General features: G+C 44.2%; 1 protein-coding gene across 2 annotated transcripts in view; it reads right to left on the bottom strand.

The window, feature by feature from the left end:
- rptor (regulatory associated protein of MTOR, complex 1) overlaps positions 1 to 19,777 on the bottom strand; it is a 505,194-nt gene that overhangs the window by 352,402 nt on the left and 133,015 nt on the right. For both annotated transcript variants that reach the window (XM_070857808.1, XM_070857809.1), the window contains exon 4: positions 1,538 to 1,696. In XM_070857808.1, the coding sequence (XP_070713909.1) occupies positions 1,538 to 1,696 (159 nt within the window). The remainder of the gene's footprint in view (positions 1 to 1,537; positions 1,697 to 19,777) is intronic.

Raw genomic sequence — 19,777 nt, 5'->3', positions numbered from 1 at the left:
ATAAAAGCACAAAAAGTAATAAGCAATTAATTAACAAATAAAAAAAAATAGAAGGAACCCTGCACCTAAAGCACCAAAACCAAAGTTATAAGCAATCAATCAATCAATAATAGAAGTCCTACCAAAACACTGCCCGGGAAGGCAGCGGGCCGCCGATGAGGAAACCCATTCGGCCAGGTCTAGGGGCAGCACATTTCGGCCCCTCCCACACACAGATTCTCGGGGCGAGGAGCTACTGCGCATGTACGCACACTCTGGCGCGCATGTGCAGAGGTTCCGGCACTGTTTTCAGTGCCGGGACCTGGCTCCGCCCCCGAATCCAGTGGCCACGCTACGCCACCATTGAGGAGAGACTGGGGAGCGGCCAAACTCAGCCCGAAGATTTTTGGAGCACTTCGAGGCGGACAAAAGCAGCGCACCTTTGGTGAATGTGCCAGAAATCTGTACTGGTCAAATTCTACCCTTGATCACAGCACATTTCCCATTAACCCCATACCAAATAGCAAATGACTTGCCAAGTTTAAAATCTCATTCATCTCTTTTTCGTCACCCACCCATCATATTCAAAGTTGTTTTTTATCCCACATATCAGAGTATATTCTCCAAGAGAAGGACAGGCCACCGATTTTGAGGTCTCCACCAAAGGTGCTCTAGACAGGCTGCTGTAAAGAAAGCAATGCATTACTTAGTGACTTGCCCTCTGATTGTCCTCCCCTTGGTGCAAGCAATTGACTTTGTGCTCAACTTGTCCCCCTAGATCGCCTAAAATCATGAATTAATCACATAGGAACTGCAGAATGTAGATCCAACCACACAGATACAATGTGCAATCATAAAATATTTATTTGCTGATACAACAAATTAGTGTACATGGCAGATGGACATCACAGTACATTTTACACATGCACAGATTTTCATGGTTTATACCTTGTATATAAACCATATTTCACATTCCACCAAGCCACAGTCAGAAATTTGTCACCAGCCATCGGGAGAGACCTACTTTACATTTTCATATACCATCCTTATGCAATGTGCAAACTTTATTTAAAAACACACACACACACACATATACTTTAATCTGTTAAATAATTCAGACTTACTCTGTACCGTATCACATCTCACTCACTGACTTCAAATCTGCACAATTCCAAATAAATAATAAAAATCCATTCAATTTTATAGTTGACTCATTCAAGGGTCAAGAGTTACACAGGTGGTGCCATTTGATGATTAACTGTACGGACCCAACCTGCAACATGCAGGTTTAATTACAACACACAAGCTCATTCAATAAATATAAAATAGCTTTATGGAAAATACCTGGAATCACCATCTCAACAGAAATGGTATTTTCTTATGCTAATTTTATATTCTAGTTATGTTGAACGGTTAACAGAAATGCGAGATATCGTCTTACTTATAATACTCTCTCATGCCTGCTGGTTTCAAGAAGGTGTGCAATGTTAATGTTAGGATTTAGTCCTGGAGCAGCATTCAAAATAGACATGATAAAGTGCACAAAAATATTGTTTACCTTATTGAATACCCAGATTTCGCCATTTACTGTCGGTCTTGGCACTCCATGTCCATTATAATGGAAAAGCACGCGCTCTTCCTTGGCATTACGTCTGAGGGAGGTGCAGAGTTTTTTAACCTCATCCACTGTTGGATCCAGGCTCTGCTTATATCTGGCCTGTTGAAAGGAAGAGTGTATTTATCAATCAACCTCACAAGTGTAAATGCAGAATTTGTAAAACCTATTTTTTGCTAACTGTATTCTGTTTTTTTGTGGGGGGAGGATGGAAATGGAATAAGGAAGCTGGGATAACAGACTGTTTTCTTAATACACAGTACAGTCATGGGCACAAGAAACTATACAAACTCCAAATGACGGATCGTCACCAAGATCTAAATGCTATTTTTGATTACTGCTCTTTGGGCACTGGATTGATTGATGGGCTTGGACAAAGTGAGCTTTTGGTAGTAAACATCAAGCAGGCAAGTGCATGAAATAACGAGGAAGGGAGGGAGGGGAAGAGGGGGTGGGGTGGGGGGGAGGGGAAGGAGGGCGGGGTGGGGTGGGGGGGGAGGGGAAGGAGGGCGGGGTGGGGTGGGGGGGGAGGGGAAGGAGGGCGGGGTGGGGGGGAAAAAAGAGAAGACGGAGGGGGAGGGTGATAAAAAGAAATGTGAAGTTGCTGATTTGTATCGTTACCAAGTAATAAATTCTGTTCATCTTTTGTATGCATGTAGAAGACTATTTTCCAATGTTTACATGGGTCTTCACAACTTCAATTTTCCTCCAGCTATTCCCCAGTAGTGCCACTGATCTTCCTCTGTTCCGAAATAATGCTGAACTACTACTGCCTGTTTGCAATCACACTGCATGCAACCACTTTCAGCGCAACTGTGGAACACTGCCACAAAACATATACAAGTTGGTGAAAAGGCAGCAATTTTTTTTTTTAAGCACTGCCTGATGACTTTTAAATGAGGTAGTCTTCAATGCATTACTTAAGCATCAAAGAGCTCTCAGATATTTCGAATGCCTACTGGGACCTCAGTCTTGCAATCCTACTTCTAATGTTAACAATAAACTAATAGGCTTTTAATGCAAAATATTTGGAAGTAGCAAGGTTCAAGTGGCATATAGTCATAATTGGGCCATTCTGTAATGAAAGTCATGTTTTCTAGTCAATCCAAGAATGAAGGCTTCATTAAAATTAAATATTAAGTAACCCTGGCACTCCAGCATCTAATCAACAAGATGGGCCTCAATGTAATTTATGGAGTTTTTCATAGCAAGATTATGCATGAAATTCCTATGAAGGTTTGGTCACGTTTTCTGGATTAAAAGTTGGCACCATCGGGGTTTGAGCCTCTTTAAAAGATAGATAATAGACAATGTGGCTTGTGATAACACTCACTAAAGTGGTTATTCTACTTACCCAAAGCAAGCGCTCTACTCAGAACTCCTTCACGGCAAACGAGCCATAGGTGGCCAGAGGAAATGTTACAAGAACACTCTCAAAGCCTCCCTGATAAAGTGCGACATCCCCACTGACACCTGGGAGTCCCTAGCCAAAGATCACCTTAAGTGGAGGAAGTGCATCAGGGAGGGCGCTGAGCACCTCGAGTCTCATCGCTGAGAGCATGCAGAAATCAAGCGCAGGCAGCGGAAAGAGAATGCGGCAAACCAGACTCCCCACCCACCCCTTCCCCTCAACGACTATCTGTCCCACCTGTGACAGGGACTGTGGTTCTTGTATTGGACTATTCAGCCACCTAAGGATTCATATCAAGAGTGGAAGCAAGTCTTCCTCGATTCCGAGGGACTGCCTATGATGATGATGATAGGTGCTTTTACACGATAGAAGTGCAGCTGACAATGGACATACGAGTTTGCTTGCATTGGCTGCACACCGCAGTGTAAAAGAACTGATGCTTAAGGAGCCGATGGTATCATAGAGAAACAAAGTTCTGTGCCATCAAGTTAATGCTGCTAGTTATAGTGAACATCAGTAGGTAACCTTTGGCATTGTTGTCAAATTAAGTTAATTTAAGGGTTAAGTCATGGCAGGAGAGCCCAGACCCGTGTCATGCTCCTCCTGCACTATGTACGAAATCAGGGACGCTTCCAGTGTCCCTGATGACGTGTGCAGGAATTGTGTCCAGCTGCAGCTGCAGACAGACAGCACTGCGGCACTGGAGCTGCGCATGGACTCACTCTGGAGCATCCACGATGCTAAGGATGTCGTGAATAGTACGTTTAGTGAGTTGGTCACACCGCAGTTAAAGGTTACACAGGCAGATAGAGAATGGGTGACCATCATGCAGAGCAGTGGAAGGGAGATAGTGCAGGAGTCCCCTGCGGTCATCTCCCTCCAAAACAGATACACCACCTTGGGTACTGTTGGGGGAGATGGCTCATCAGGGGAAGGCAGCAGCAGCCAAGTCCATGGCACCATGGGTGGCTCTGCTGCACAGGAGGGCAGGAAAAAAGAGAGTGGGAGGGCTATAGTGATAGGGGATTCTATTGTAAGGGGAATAGATAGGCGTTTCTGCAGCCGCAAATGAGACTCCAGGATGGTATGCAGCCTCCCTGGTGCAAGGGTCAAGGATGTGTCGGAGCGGCTGCAGCGCATTCTGGAGGGGGAGGGTGAACAGCCAGCTGTTGTGGTGCATATAGGTACCAACGATATAGGTACAAAACGGGATGAGGTCCTACAAACTGAATTTAGGGAGCTAGGAGTTAAATTAAAAAGTAGGACCTCAAAGGTAGTAATCTCACGATTGCTACCAGTGCCACGTGCTAGTCAGAGTAAGAATTGCAGGATAGTTAAGATGAATACGTAGCTTGAGGAATGGTGCAAGGGGGAGGGATTCAAATTCCTGGGACATTGGAACCGGTTCTGGGGGAGGTGGGACCAGTACAAACCGGATGGTCTGCACCTGGGCAGGACCGGAACCAATGTCCTAGGGGGAGTGTTTGCTAGAGCTGTTGGGGAGGGTTAAAACTAAAATGGCAGGGGGTGGGAATCTATGCAGGGAGGCAGAGGGAAGTAAAAAAGGGGCAGAAGTAAAAGGTAGCAAGGAGAAAAGCAAGAGTGGAGGGTAGAGAAATCAAGGGCAAAAATCAAAAAGGGCCACATTACAACATAATTCTAAAAAGGACAAAGAGTGTTAAAAAAACAAGCCTGAAGGCTCTGAGTCTCAATGCGAGGAGCATTCGTAATAAGGTGGACGAATTGACTGCGCAGATAGCTGTTAACGGATATGATGTAATTGGGATTACGGAGACATGACTCCAAGGTAACCAAGGCTGGGAATTCAATATTCAGGAAGGACAGGCAGGAAGGAAAAGGAGGTGGGGTAGCGTTACTGGTTAAAGAGGAGATTAACGCAATAGTAAGGAAGGACATTAGCGTGGATGATGTGGAATCTATATAGGTAGAGGTGTGAAACACCATAGGGCAGAAAACGTTAGTGGGAGTTGTGTACAGACCACCAAGCAGTAGTAGGGATGTTGGGAATGGCATCAAACAGGAAATTAGAGATGCATGCAAAAAGAGTACAGCAGTTATCGTGGGTGACGTTAATCTACATATAGATTGGGCTAGCCAAACTGGGAGCAATACTGAGGAGGATTTCCTGGAGTGTATAAGGGATGGTTTTCTAGACCAATATGTCGAGGAACCAACTAGAGAGCAGGCCATCCTAGACTGGGTCTTGTGTAACGAGAGGGGATTAATTAGCAATCTGGTTGTGCGGGGCCCCCTTGGGGAAGAGTGACCATAATATGGTAAAATTTTTCATTAAGATGGAGAGTGACAAGTTATTTCAGAGACGAGGGTCCTGAACTTAAAGAAAGGAAACTTCGACGGTATGAGACGTGAATAAGCTAGGATAGACTGGAGAATGATACTTAAAGGGTTGACGGTGGATAGGCAATGGCAGACACTTAACTAACAAATGGGTGAGCTACAACAATTATACATCCCTGTGTGGCGTAAGCATAAAAAAGGGAAGGTGGCTCAACCGTGGCTAACAAGGGAAATTAGGGAAAGTGTTAAATCCAAGGAAGAGGCATATAAATTGGCCAGGAGAAGCAGCATACCTGAGGACTGGGAGAAATTTAAAATTCAGCAGAGGAGGACTGAGGGTTTAATTAGGAGGGGGAAAAGAGAATATGAGAGGAAGCTTGCAGGGAATATAAAAACTGACTGCAAAAGCTTCTATAGATATGTGAAGAGAAAAAGAATAGTGAAGGCTAATGTAGGTCCCTTGCAGTCAGAATCAGGTGAATTCATAATGGGGAACAAGGAAATGGCAGACCAATTGAACAAATACTTTGGTTCTGTCTTCACTAAGGAAGACACGAATAACCTCCCGAAAATACTAGGGGACCAAGGGTCTAGCGAGCAGGGGGAACAAAGGGAAATCCTTATTAGTCAGGAAATGGTTAGGGAAATTGAAGGGACTGAAGGCCGATAAATCCCCAGGGCCTGATAGTCTGCATCCCAGAGTACTTAAGGAAGTGACCCTAGAAATAGTAGATGCATTGGTGGTCATTTTCCAACATTCCATGGACTCTGGTTCAGTTCCTATGGATTGGAGGGTAGCTAATATAACCCCACTTTTAAAAAAAAAAGGAGGAAGAGAGAAAACAGGGAATTATAGACCGGTTAGCCTGACATCGGTGGTGGGGAAAATGCTGGAATTAATTATTAAAGATGTAATAGCAGTGCATTTGGAAAGCAGTGACAGGATCGGTCCAACTCAGCATGGATTTATGAAAAGGAAATCATGCTTGACAAATCTTCGATAGTTTTTTTGAGGACGTAACTAGTAGAGTGGATAAGGGAGAACCAGTGGATGTGGTGTATTTGGACTTTCAAAAGGCTTTTGACAAGATCCCACACAGGAAATTCGTGTGCAAAATTAAGGCACATGGTATTGGGGGTAATGTATTGACGTGATCGAGAACTGGTTGGCAGACAGGAAGCAAAAAGTGGGAATAAACAGGTCCTTTTCAGAATGGCAGGCAGTGACTAGTGGGGTGCTGCAGGGTTCAGTACTGGGACCCCAGCTATTTACAATATACATTAATGGTTTAAACAAAGGAATTGAATGTAATATCTCCAAGTGTGCAGATGACACTAAGCTGGGTGGCAGTGCGAGCTGCGAGGAGGATGCTAAGAGGCTGCAGGGGGACTGGGACAGGTTCGGCGAATGGGCAAATGCATGGCAGATGCAGTATAATGTGGATAAATGTGAGGTTATCCACTTTGATGGCAAAAACAGGAAGGCAGATTATCTGAATGGTGACAGATTAGGAAAAGGGGAGGTGCAATGAGACCTGGGTATCTTGGTCCATCAGTCATTGAAGGTAGGCATGCAGGTACTGCAGACAGTAAAGAAAGCAAATGGCATGCTGACCTTCATAGCAAGGGAATTTGAGTATAGGAGCAGGGAGGTCTTACTACAGTTGTACAGGGCCTTGGTGAGACCACACCTTGAGGATTGTGTGCAGTTTTGGTCTCCTAATCTCAGGAAGGACATTCTTGCTATTAAGGGAGTGCAACGAAGGTTCATCAGACTGATTCCCGGAATGGCAGGACTGACGTATGAAGAAAGACTGGATCAACTAGGCTTATATTCACTGGAATTTAGAAGAATGAGAGGGAATCTCATAGAAGAATAAAATTCTGACGGATTGACAGGTTAGATTCAGGAAGAATGTTCCCGATGTTGAGGAAGTCCAGAACCAGGGGTCACAGTCTAAGGTAAGGGATAAGCCATTTAGGACCGAGATGAGGAGAAACTTCTTCACTCAGAGAATTGTGAACCTGTGGGATTCTCTACCACAGAAAGTTGTTGAGGCCAGTTCATTGGATATATTCAAAAGGGAGTTAGATGTAGTCCTTATAGCTAAAGGGATCAGGGGGTATGGAGAGAAAGCAGGAATGGAGTACTGAAGTTGCATGATCAGCCATGATCATACTGAATGGTGGTGCAGGCTGGAAGGGCCGAATGGCCTACTCCTGCACCTATTTTCTATGTTTCTATGTTTCAGCTAGAAGATCGAGGGTAAAAACAATAAGGATATTGTCCCAGGAAGCAGTAGTAGTTTTACCGAAAGTTGTTATCAGATAAAATACAATCGACTGGTGACTATACTTGGTTTGGTCTCGCTTGTCGATCACTCCTTTTCTTACCAGTCTCCAATGGCTCTCTGTCCTCCACCACATGAACTTCAAAATTCTCGTCCATATTTAGAAATCCTGCAGTCTCACCCCACTAGTTCTAAAATTTCCTCATGCAGTCAAGCTTGCAACCAGTATTGTTCCAACTTCAGTTCACCATGCATCCTCCCCCAATCCATAATCTGCAGTATCACTTTCAGCCATTTCAATCCAGCATTCTGAAACTCCCACCCAACCACCTATTTCTCTCCCAACCATCATTAAGCCGCCTCAAAACACACCTCTTTGACCATGCCTTAAATGACCTTCCCCCAACTCCCTTCTGCAAATGCATTTGTGCCTCTTCTCCCACTGCTTCTTCTCCACTTTTCTTGTGCAGAATGCCTTGGGACGTTTACTAACTCAAAAGGTATTATATTACAGTCAAGTTGTTGTCTAGATGGGAAAGAAATGATCTTTGAAAAATTATCTTCCCCCAACAGAAGTACATGTGCGCTGTGTAATTTAAGCATCATCACCGGAGACAAATAGGGAAAAAGCTCAGATCTGGCCTCAAGACTGGCCCAGTAAAATGCAATCGAATTGGTGAACTGCCAGGGTTCAAAGCTCACATACACTACAGGAAGAAATCAGCAAAGTAAGTCGTTTGATAAATCAATCCATGGTTCAAAACAGAGCAGACGAAAGCTTAAGAACCACCAGGTTCACGGCCCAGGTGAGTGGCACAGATGAATCAAAGGTTGGAGCTTCTGAATGCCTCGCAAATGTGAATACTGCTGAACTATCTATTCTTTCACTGAGTTTCTTGCTATAGAAAGGTGGTAGGCTGCAATGGTAACAAAACTGATCGCAAGTGTTGCTGAAAAACAAAGTAATTCGTATACATTTGTCACGGTTCAAGGCGGCGGCTCACCACCATCTTCTCAAGGGCAATTAGGGATGGTCAATAAATGTTGTCTTTGCCAGCGCCGCCACATCCCATGAATAAATAAATTAAAAATATTTATTAGTTTTATTTTGAAAATGATTGCGTGCCTCATGTGACGGCAAACTCAGCACATCACTGTGGTTGCATCAGAACTAAATGAAATCAACTAAATTGCAAATGAAAATCTATACCAATGCCACCGTTACAATTTACATTAAAACTATTCTGTAAAATGTACAATGCAGAAGATCAGAAAGCCTGTAGGTGAATCTTTTAATTTAAATTTGCAGTTTACAGCACAATTTCCTTTTAATGGGAGGATTATTGCAATGTAATCCAAGCATCAGCCTAACATCCACTGCACGGAATTCTCCCTGAAAGCTTCCCATAAAGAACAAAGAGATTAAACTCATTTGGAAATGATTGCCAACAGTTACCCTGTAGCCACTAAATTCTTGCTGCAGTCACATCATCTCATTGAGTTGGTGTCACGTACACTACAGGTTGGACCTCTGTGGTCCGGCATCCTGAGGACGTGACCGGTGCCGAAACAGAGAATTTTCCGAACCACGTGAGGTCACGCCTAGCCTAGGCTTACCGGTACCTAATGACAGCGCCCGTACTCCTGAACGCCTCCGCCACGCTCTGGTTCAGACCGCAAAACTCGGGCCACGGCACTCTCTCTCTCTCCTCCCAGAGTAGAAATCTCCGAGCCACATTTATTAATTAACACGCTGGTTTGGTGCTTTTCTTTTTTTTAAATAAACCCTCCTCTCCCTCAGTCAGCCGCCTGCCCATCCCTTGCCCGGCCTGGTTACCTCAAAGAACACAGAGCCAGGAAGCGCGGGAAACCGGGACTAATGCCGAACCACGGATGTTTCCGGACCAGAGAGGTCCGACCCGTACATGATATTTCTGGAATGGCTGCCTGAAAATTGCAACGCAATACCGCTCCCAATTACATGCAGGATAATGGGAACGAAAAAGGTCCACAAATGGGACCACAAAAGTAGAATATCATGGTTGTCCCAATGTGAATCACTGCCTTCAGGACAGGGGGCCTAGGGAGAAAGCCCCCAATGGAATAAGGTCCCAAATACTTTATGATAGTGTACCACTTCAATACTGAAAATGACACGGCTGTGACAGAGTAGGAAAGGCAGTCTAAAAGTGGATGTGTGTGTGTTTCAGAGTGGGCACAGCAGTGCACTTCGAGCAGAATACTGGAGTCGACCTACATCACTCTCTCACAACTTCCAGCTGTTAATTTGAGGTGATTTGTAGGGTTATCAGGAAACTGCAGAGATTGTGTCAAAGATTACAAGGCTTTTCCCTCATTGATCGGGCGGCTATATCCTGTTACCCTCTTGCTCAACCTGATGATGATTTTTTTTTTATAAAAGGAATGCTGAATTGTTCATGAATCCCCCTCCCTTCCTAGTTCAGAATCACTCCATTCTGTGTCACACTTAAAGATTTCTTTCCCTACCACCCCTGTATAAACTGCCAGGCTTCTCTCGTCCCTTGTCCTAGTTCGCAGGCTCAGTCCTTCCAACCCAATGCTGCTGCTGCACCTGGGGTCAAATTCTGATGTATGCTTTGTCCAGGCATTCCTGATCCCACAAAGCTATTACAAAATCAGGTATTGCCTTCACACCATGCAACAAAGTTCAGTCCTCTTTCAGAGGACGTGCAGCATCAGGTAGGATAGGGGACAGGGCAGGGCCATTTTTTAAAAATCAGGTGCCACCACTTTCAGACTGCAGTAAAAACACTGGCTTGATTCTCCTGGCCAATAACTCAGTGGTACATACCTAGGAACAGGTCATCTGTTCTCCACTTGCCTGTTGAATAGGAGACGGGATGAGGAGGGGGAATCTGCACACAAGATAAATGATTTGCATGAGGGTGTGCATTTAACCTGCTGTGTCATTAGACACATTTCAACTAATGCCTCATTTTACTGTTCTACTGCACATCCAAAGTAGCCAGCTTGAAAGAAAAAATGATTGCAACTTTACATTTGCTCAGCTTGTACCCAAATCCTCGTCAATCATCTTTTAATAATGTTCTACGCAGTGTGGCCCAGAATAAAATGTACCAGCCGGAAGCAGCAGGATTTACTCATCTTCAGCAGCCTTCTGAAGATTAAAATAGATCAGTGAAATTGGTGACTACTGTTTGATTGGTCATAGGCATTTCTGCGTTGTACTAGCTCTCAACTGCTGCATTGATCCAAGATTACAGTAATCATTTCAGTGCAGTTCCTCACTGAATAATATTTTGAAGCAGAATAACATGTTTACTATGGAGGAGCCAAGGTCAAGTACACCACAAATTAGTTCCCATTTTCCACTGTAAACCAAGTTTAAAATATATTGTTGTCACTGACAGAAAAATGAATCTAATCCCACCACCCCCCCCTCCCCCATTTAATCCCAATCTGGAGAGGGACTCCTAGGGTTGACCAGTTTATGGTCCACATGTAGTTTTATTAGGTATTGAAATGGCAACATTTGCTGTCACCATCCCCGAGATAATAGAATCGATTTTTTGGACCATTTGGGGTGAAGTTGAAAATTAAACAGTTAAGACATTGTGGCGTTGGATCGACACAGGAACTGATCTCGGGCCTATTGTATACGCCTGCATCCTGAAGTAAACACACAGGCACATGGAACTGGCTCCAAGGTTTGGAGGCCAACACACGGCTCATAAGGCTAAGAATAAAGTGGCTCTGCAATACAGTCGGATTTCCAAAACTCTTACAAGTGTGCATCTACCTTGCCAGGCAGCACTCGTCAAAGTAAAAACACATATTGAGCATGGTGCCAACAGGACTGAAGTGCTAATGCATATATGGCTGCAATGTGAACGGGAAAGTTCCTGGGTTTTAACGGAACTGATTGCTGACCATTACGTACGTCTCATTACACTCGGGTGCAAACGGAAATGCGTTTTTGGATCTATAATTCAGGATTTCCAGCAAAAATCCAAACTTTCACATCAGCACACACACATTGTATGCATGCGAGTTGAATTGCCGCATTCGGTTTATGAATTTTAATGGCAAAGCTTGCTGAAAACTTACTTCAAAAGAATCAGGTGGATAAAAGAGGGACTTGCTGCCACTCTGGAAGCAGTTGATCTCGCAGACTTGGACGTTAAAGAAGCACTCATTGTCGCAGTATGTGCAGCAGAATCGGAAGCAGGCTGTAGCTGCAGCATTTTCATTAAGAACTTGGTTTAGCACCAAAAAAAAAATCACTTTCAGGAGAAGCCTTTGAACAAGGTAATTGACCACGTACGGAACAATGTTCATTACAGTTGTACAAAATCAAAATACTGTAGATGCTGGAATCTGAAATATAAACGGGAAATGCTAGAAACACTCAGCGGGTCATACAGCATCCGTGCAGAGAGAAACAAGAGTTAACGTTTCAGATCAGTGACCTTTCATCCGAGTTCAGGCACTCCGATGAAAGGCCATCGACCTGAACATTAACTCCGTTTCTCTCTGCACAGATGCTGCCTGACCTGTTGAGTGCTTCCAGCAATTTCTGTTATTATTTCACTCCAGTTATGTTTAATTATTGTATATTTTAGTATTTGTGGAATTTGTTTACGCTTAATTTTAACTAATTATTTTAAGTCTACAAAAGTTTGGTCTGCATTTGATACTCCATGAATCCAAAGTGACTGTGGTGTAGGGCAGAAGTACATTAACTCAATAAGCAGATTACTTCAACTGAGCCAAGTGCTCGCCTTTGGGTTGAATATTGATAAATAGACAGCTTCCAGATCGTGAGGTTACAAAGTAAATTTATGGCAATTGCGAGTCCGTGAAAAGAAACAAAAATCAATGAAAAGAAAAACATATTTTAACATCCTTAAAGGCAGTATTTCCCCGAGGTCAGGACTGATGTGTAGCATCTGGAACATGAGACAGTCGAGGCGAAAATCAAATGAAGATACAAAATGGAGTTGGCGCGAGTTAAGTAGACAGATGACGATGAGCCTCTCAATGTTTCACTCCCTCTATTTTTTTCACAAAATGTAATGGAATAAATTATCGGGACATTTAGACTGAAGCTGTACCTTGGTATCTAAAGATCTATACATGTGGCTATCGTTTTTCTATTAAACGGTCACCTATATACACAGACCAGCAGTCTGGCTGTGACGTTGCAGTATAAAACAGTCTTCACATTTCTCTGAATTCATCTGGTCATAAATTGGTAGTTGCTCATGATTTATTTTGAATAAGCCATGCTGTAATCGAGTATTTAGTGCATTGCTACAATATGCTACAGCAAAATTGACCTTAAGCAAGTATACCACCTGTACTTCATCCTGGTGTTATACAATGTTCTGGCCTGGGCAAAATAAACCAGCTGTGGAAGGATCTACTTAACCCTGAATGAAAATAGGTTTTGCTTCAGAGGAAGGTCAGCTACCTGCACATGGTGCTGACCATCACTTGGGGGACTATACCGAGATGACTTTTTGATTTTGCTTCTGTTTAAGGTATTTTAACATTTCTGATCAGAATCTCAGCTGAAGACCCTCATGAAGACATGAAATACATACCTTGAAGCGCAGAGAGAAAAGATTACCCCAAACACCAGAGCGGGTCTACATAACATAAGATCCAGAATCAGAGTAGGCTACTCGGCCCTTCAAGCCTACTCCACCATTCAATAAGATCATGGCTGATCTTACATAGAAACATAGAAAACAGGTGCAGGAGTAGGCCATTCAGCCCTTCGAGCCTGCACCACCATTCAATATGATCATGGCTGATCATGCAACTTCAGTACTCCATTCCTGCTTTCTCTCCATACCCCTTGATCCCTTTAGCCATAAGGGCCACAACTAACTCCCTTTTGAATCTATCGAATGAACTGGCCTCAACAACTTTCTGTGGTAGAGAATTTCACAGGTTCACAATTCTCTGAGTGAAGGAGTTTCTCCTCATCTCGGTCCTAAATGGCTTACCCCTTATCCTTAGACTGTGACCCCTGGTTCTGGACTTCCCCAACATCAGGAACATTCTTCCTGCATCTAACCTGTCCAATCCCATCAGAATTTTATATGTTTCTAAGAGATTCCCTCTCATTCTTCTAAATTCCAGTGAATATAAACCTAGTCGATCCAGTCTTTCTTCTTATGTCAGTCCTGCCATCCCGGTAATCAGTCTGGTGAACCTTCGCTGCACTCTCTCAATAGCAAGAATGTCCTTCCTCAGATGAGACCACCAAAACTGTACACAATATTCAAGGTGTGGCCTCACCAAAGACCCTGTACAACTGCAGTAAGACCTCCCTGTTCCGATACTCAAATCCTCTCGCTATGAAGGTCAACGAGACCTGGGTGTCATGGTTCATCAGTCATTGAAGGTTGGCATGCAGGTACAGCAGGCGGTTAAGAAAGCAAATGGCATGTTGGCCTTCATAGCGAGGGGATTTGAGTACAGGGGCAGGGAGGTGTTAATACAGTTGTACAGGGCCTTGGTGAGGCCACACCTGGAGTATTGTGTACAGTTTTGGTGGTCTCATCTGAGGAAGGACATTCTTGCTCTTGAGGGAGTGCAGCGAAGGTTCACCAAACTGATTCCCGGGATCGCAGGACTGACATATCAAGAAAGACTGGATCAACTGGGCTTGTATTCACTGGAGTTCAGAAGAATGAGAGGGGATCTCATAGAAACGTTTAAAATTCTGTCGGGTTTAGACAGGTTAGATGCAGGAAGAATGTTCCCAATGTTGGGGAAGTCCAGAACCAGGGGTCACAGTCTAAGGATAAGGGGTAAGCCATTTAGGACCGAGATGAGGAGAAACCTCTTCACCCAGAGAGTGGTGAACCTGTGGAATTCTCTACCACAGAAAGTTGTTGAGGCCAATTCACTAAATATATTCAAAAAGGAGTTAGATGTAGTCCTTACTACTAGGGGGATCAAGGGGTATGGCGAGAAAGCAAGAATGGGGTACTGAAGTTGCATGTTCAGCCATGAACTCATTGAATGGCGGTGCAGGCTCAAAGGGCCGAATGGCCGACTCCTGCACCCCTAGTTTCTATGCCACTTGCCTTCTTCACCGCCTGCTGTACCTGCATGCCAACTTTCAATGACTGATTTGCCATGACACCCAGGTCTTGTTGCACCTCCCCTTTTCCTAATCTGTCACCATTCAGATAATATTCTGCCTTTGTGTTTTTGCCACCAAAGTTGATAACGTCACATTTATCCACATTATACTGCATCTGCCATGCATTTGCCCACTCACCTAACCTGTCCAAGTCACCCTGCAGCCTCTCTGCATCCTCCTCACAGCTCACACTGCCACCTAGCTTAGTGTCATCTGCAAACTTCGAGATATTACATTCAATTCCTTCGTCCAAGTCATTAATGTATATATTGTAAATAGCTGGGGTCCTAGCACTGAACCTGCCAGTCTGAAAAGGACCCGTTTATTCCCACTCTTTGCTTCCTGTCTGCCAACCAGTTCTCTATCCATGTCAATACATTAACCCCCCTATACCATGTGCTTTAATTTTGCACACTAATCTCTTGTGTGGGACCTTGTCAAAAGCCTTTTGAAAGTCTAAATACACCACATCCACTGGCTCTCCCTTGTCCACTCTACCTTAACTCCAGCTTTCTGCACAATCCCCATATCCTTTAGTATCCAAAAATCTATCCACTGCAGTTTACAAGTCATTTATCTACTTCTCACAACTGATAACTTGTAATAGAGCCTGGTGTTTTTTCCCTGGCCATATAAAATCTGAAGTGCACGTCAGTGATAAATCTGGGACCAACTACAAGACAAATAGCTCTTTGGCCTACAGTGCATTTAGGTCTTTAGAAATGTTGACTGCCGACCTGGTTCTAAAGGCTAACTACTGCTGCGGGAATATATCCAGTCTTAATGGATCACTTTCTAGCATTTCAATCATTTTCAACAAGCTCTTCTGAAGAGAAGCAGGCTCCACACTCTTTTGAAGTTACCATTTTGATAGAAGACAAACAAAGACACTTTTAAGGACTGGTCTTGCAACAGGACATGAAAAACATAAAGCCCAGTCTAGGCATGCACCATAACACTTACAATTCAGAAACCACTGTATGGTTTTTAATCAAAAGAAAGTTGTGCCGTGTAAAGAGATATTGATGCTGAAATTTCAAGTTTGAATTGAATGGCATGATTTTAAAGCAAGACGACAACATAGCTTTTTGGGTAAATGATGCTAAAACATACTGCTGCTAAGAGGCGAAAAAACGAACTTGAGGATTGGCCTGTGGCTACAGCTCTTGTGCAGCACACCAGTGAAGCAAAAGCATGTGGCTCTTGTGTATTAAACTCTTTAAAAATGTTCACCCTCATGTTACTGCTGAAAAGGCCTTGTGCCAGACAGCATCCACATTTGTTGTGCCCTTTCCACAGGGAATTTGATAAAAGATGCTCCCCCTGGCAAACTAGCCATCTGCCACTTGCTTTATGCAGGAATGAAGTAGCTTATCTGGAAAATGTCCCGTGATCGGGAAGACTGCTGTAGACGGACTTAACGCCGTGATAACCTTGACTGCAAGAGTCGTCCCAATATGGTCAGTAAAAGTAGAACAGCATCATCATCAGCATCATCATAGGCAGTCCCTCGGAATCGAGTTCGCCGGTGGCTAAACAGCCCAATACGAGAGCCACAGATTCTGTCACAGGTGGGATAGACATTTGCCTAGTGAAGGGGTGGGTGGGGCTGATTTGCCGTGCAATCCTTCCGCTGCCTGTGCCTGACCTCTTCACGCTCTTTGCGTCGAGATTCGAAGAGCTCAACGCCCTCCCGGATGCACTTTCTCCACTTAGGGCAGTCTTTGGCCAGGACTCCCAGGTGTCAGTGGTGATGTCGCACTTTATCAGGGAGGCTTTGAGGGTGTCCTTGTAACGTTTCCGCTGCCCACCTTTGGCTTGTTTGCCGTGAAGGAGCTCCGGATAAAGCATTTGCTTAGGGAGTCTCGTGTCTGGCATGTGAACCATGTGGCCTGCCCAGCGAAGTTGATCGAGTGTGGTCAGTGCTTCAATGCTGGGGATGTTAGCCTGGATGAGGACACTAATGTTGGTGCGCCTGTCCTCCCAGGGGATTTGCAGGATCTTGGAGACATCATTGGTGATATATCTCCAGCGACTTGGTGTCTTCTGTACATCGTCCATGCTCCTGGTGCATACAGGAGGGCGAGTATTACTACAGCCCTGTAGACCATGAGCTTGATGGTAGATTTGAGGGCCTGGTCTTCAAACAGCAGAATAGTCTGGTATTACAAGAGACTTTGCTCCTGCTTCCTCAGTCATAAACACTGTATAGAACAGATAGGAGCAGAAAAATAAACACAGAACTAAAAAACTGATCACTAAAGATCACAGGAATTCTTTGAGGATGTAATGAGCAGGGTGGATAAAGGGGAACCAATAGATGTAGTGTATTTGGATTTCCAGAAGGCATTCGATAAGGTGCCACATAAAAGGTTACTCCACAAGATAAAAGCTCATGGGATTGGGGGTAATATATTAGTGCTGGGGCCTCAACGATTTATAATCTATATTAATGATTTAGAAGGGATTGAGTGTAATGTAGCCAAATTTGCTGATGATACAAAGATAGGTGGGAAAGCAAGTTGTGAAGAGGACGCAAAGAATCTGCAAAGGGATATAGAAAGACTAAGTGAGTGGGCAAAAATTTGGCAGATGAAGTATAATGTGGGAAAATGTGAGGGTATCCATGCTGGTAGGAAAAATTTAAAAAGCAAATTATTTAATTGGGGAGCGATTACAAAATGCCTGCAGTACAGAGGGATCTGGGGGTCCTTTTACATGAAACACAAACAGGTAGCATGCAGGTACAGCAAATAATTCGGAAGGCAAATGGAATGTTGGCCTTTATTGCAAGGGGATGGAGTATAAAAGTAGGGAAGTCCTGCTACAACTGTGCAGGAAGTTGGTGAGACCTCACCTGGAGTACTGTGTACAGTATAGCTCTCCTAATTTAAGGAGGGATATACTTGCATTGGAAGTAGTTCAGAGAAGGTTCACTGAGATGAGGGGGTTGTCTTAGAAACATAGAAAATAGGTGCAGGAGTAGGCCATTCTAGCCTGCACCGCCATTCAATGAGTTCATGGCTGAACATGCAACTTCAGTACCCCATTCCTGCTTTCTTACCATACCCCTTGATCCCCCTAGTCGTAAGGACTTCATCTAACTCCTTTTTGAATATATTTAGTGAATTAGCCTCAACAACTTTCTGTGGTAGAGAATTCCACAGGTTCACCACTCTCTGGGTGAAGAAATTCCTCCTCATCTCGGTCCTAAATGGCTTACCCCTTATCCTTAGACTGTGTCCCCTGGTTCTGGACTTCCCCAACATTGGGAACATTCTTCCTGCATCTAACCTGTCTAACCCCGTCAGAATTTTAAACATTTCTATGAGGTCCCCTCTCATTCTTCTGAACTCCAGTGAATACAAGCCCAGTTGATCCAGTCTTTCTTGATAGGTCAGTCCCGCCATCCCAGGAATCAGTCTGGTGAACCTTCGCTGCACTCCCTCAACAGCAAGAATGTCCTTCCTCAGGTTAGGAGACCAAAACTGTACACAATACTCCAGGTGTGGCCTCACCAAGGCCCTGTACAACTGTAGCAACACCTCCCTGCCCCTGTACTCAAATCCCCTCGCTATGAAGGCCAACATGCCATTTGCTTTCTTAACCGCCTGCTGTACCTGCATGCCAACCTTCAATGACTGATGTACCATGACACCCAGGTCTCGTTGCACCTCCCCTTTTCCTAATCTGTCACCATTCAGATAATAGTCTGTCTCTCTGTTTTTACCACCAAAGTGGATAACCTCACATTTATCCACATTATACTTCATCTGCCATGCATTTGCCCACTCACCTAACCTATCCAAGTCGCTCTGCAGCCTCATAGCATCCTCCTCGCAGCTCACACTGCCACCCAACTTAGTGTCATCCGCAAATTTGGAGATACTACATTTAATCCCCTCGTCTAAATCATTAATGTACAGTGTAAACAGCTGGGGCCCCAGCACAGAACCTTGCGGTACCCCACTAGTCACTGCCTGCCATTCTGAAAAGTCCCCATTTATTCCTACTCTTTGCTTCCTGTCTGACAACCAGTTCTCAATCCATGTCAACACACTACCCCCAATCCCATGTGCTTTAACTTTGCACATTAATCTCTTGTGTGGGACCTTGTCGAAAGCCTTCTGAAAGTCCAAATATACCACATCAACTGGTTCTCCCTTGTCCACTCTACTGGAAACATCCTCAAAAAATTCCAGAAGATTTGTCAAGCATGATTTCCCTTTCACAAATCCATGCTGACTTGGACCTATCATATCACCTCTTTCCAAATGCACTGCTATGACATCCTTAAAAATTGATTCCATCATTTGACCCACTACCTATGTCAGGCTGACCGGTCTATAATTCCCTGTTATCTCTCTCCCTCCTTTTTTAAAAAGTGGGGTTACATTGGCTACCCTCCACTCCATAGGAACTGATCCAGAGTCAATGGAATGTTGGAAAATGACTGTCAATGCATCCACTATTTCCAAGGCCACCTCCTTAAGTACTTTGGGATGCAGTCCATCAGGCCCTGGGGATTTATCGGCCTTCAATCCCATCAATTTCCCCAACACAATTTCCCGACTAATAAGGATTTCCCTCAGTTCCTCCTCCTTACTAGACCCTCCGACCCCTTTTATATCCGGAAGGCTGTTTGTGTCCTCCTTAGTGAATACTGAACCAAAGTACTTGTTCAATTGGTCCGCCATTTCTTTGTTCCCCGTTATGACTTCCCCTGATTCTGACTGCAGGGGACCTACGTTTGTCTTTACTAACCTTTTTCTCTTTACATAGCTATAGAAACTTTTGCAATCCGTCTTAATGTTCCCTGCAAGCTTCTTCTCGTACTCCATTTTCCCTGCCCTAATCAAACCCTTTGTCCTCCTTTGCTGAGTTCTAAATTTCTTCCAGTCCCCAGGTTCGCTGCTATTTCTGGCCAATTTGTATGCCACTTCCTTGGCTTTAATACTATCCCTGATTTCCCTTGATAGCCACGGTTGAGCCACCTT

The sequence above is a fragment of the Pristiophorus japonicus genome, chromosome 16 (genome assembly GCF_044704955.1).
Source record: "Pristiophorus japonicus isolate sPriJap1 chromosome 16, sPriJap1.hap1, whole genome shotgun sequence".
NCBI classification, from domain to species: domain Eukaryota; kingdom Metazoa; phylum Chordata; class Chondrichthyes; family Pristiophoridae; genus Pristiophorus; species Pristiophorus japonicus.
Note: the sequence above shows the minus strand (reverse complement) of the source record. Positions and strands in the feature narration are given on the sequence as shown.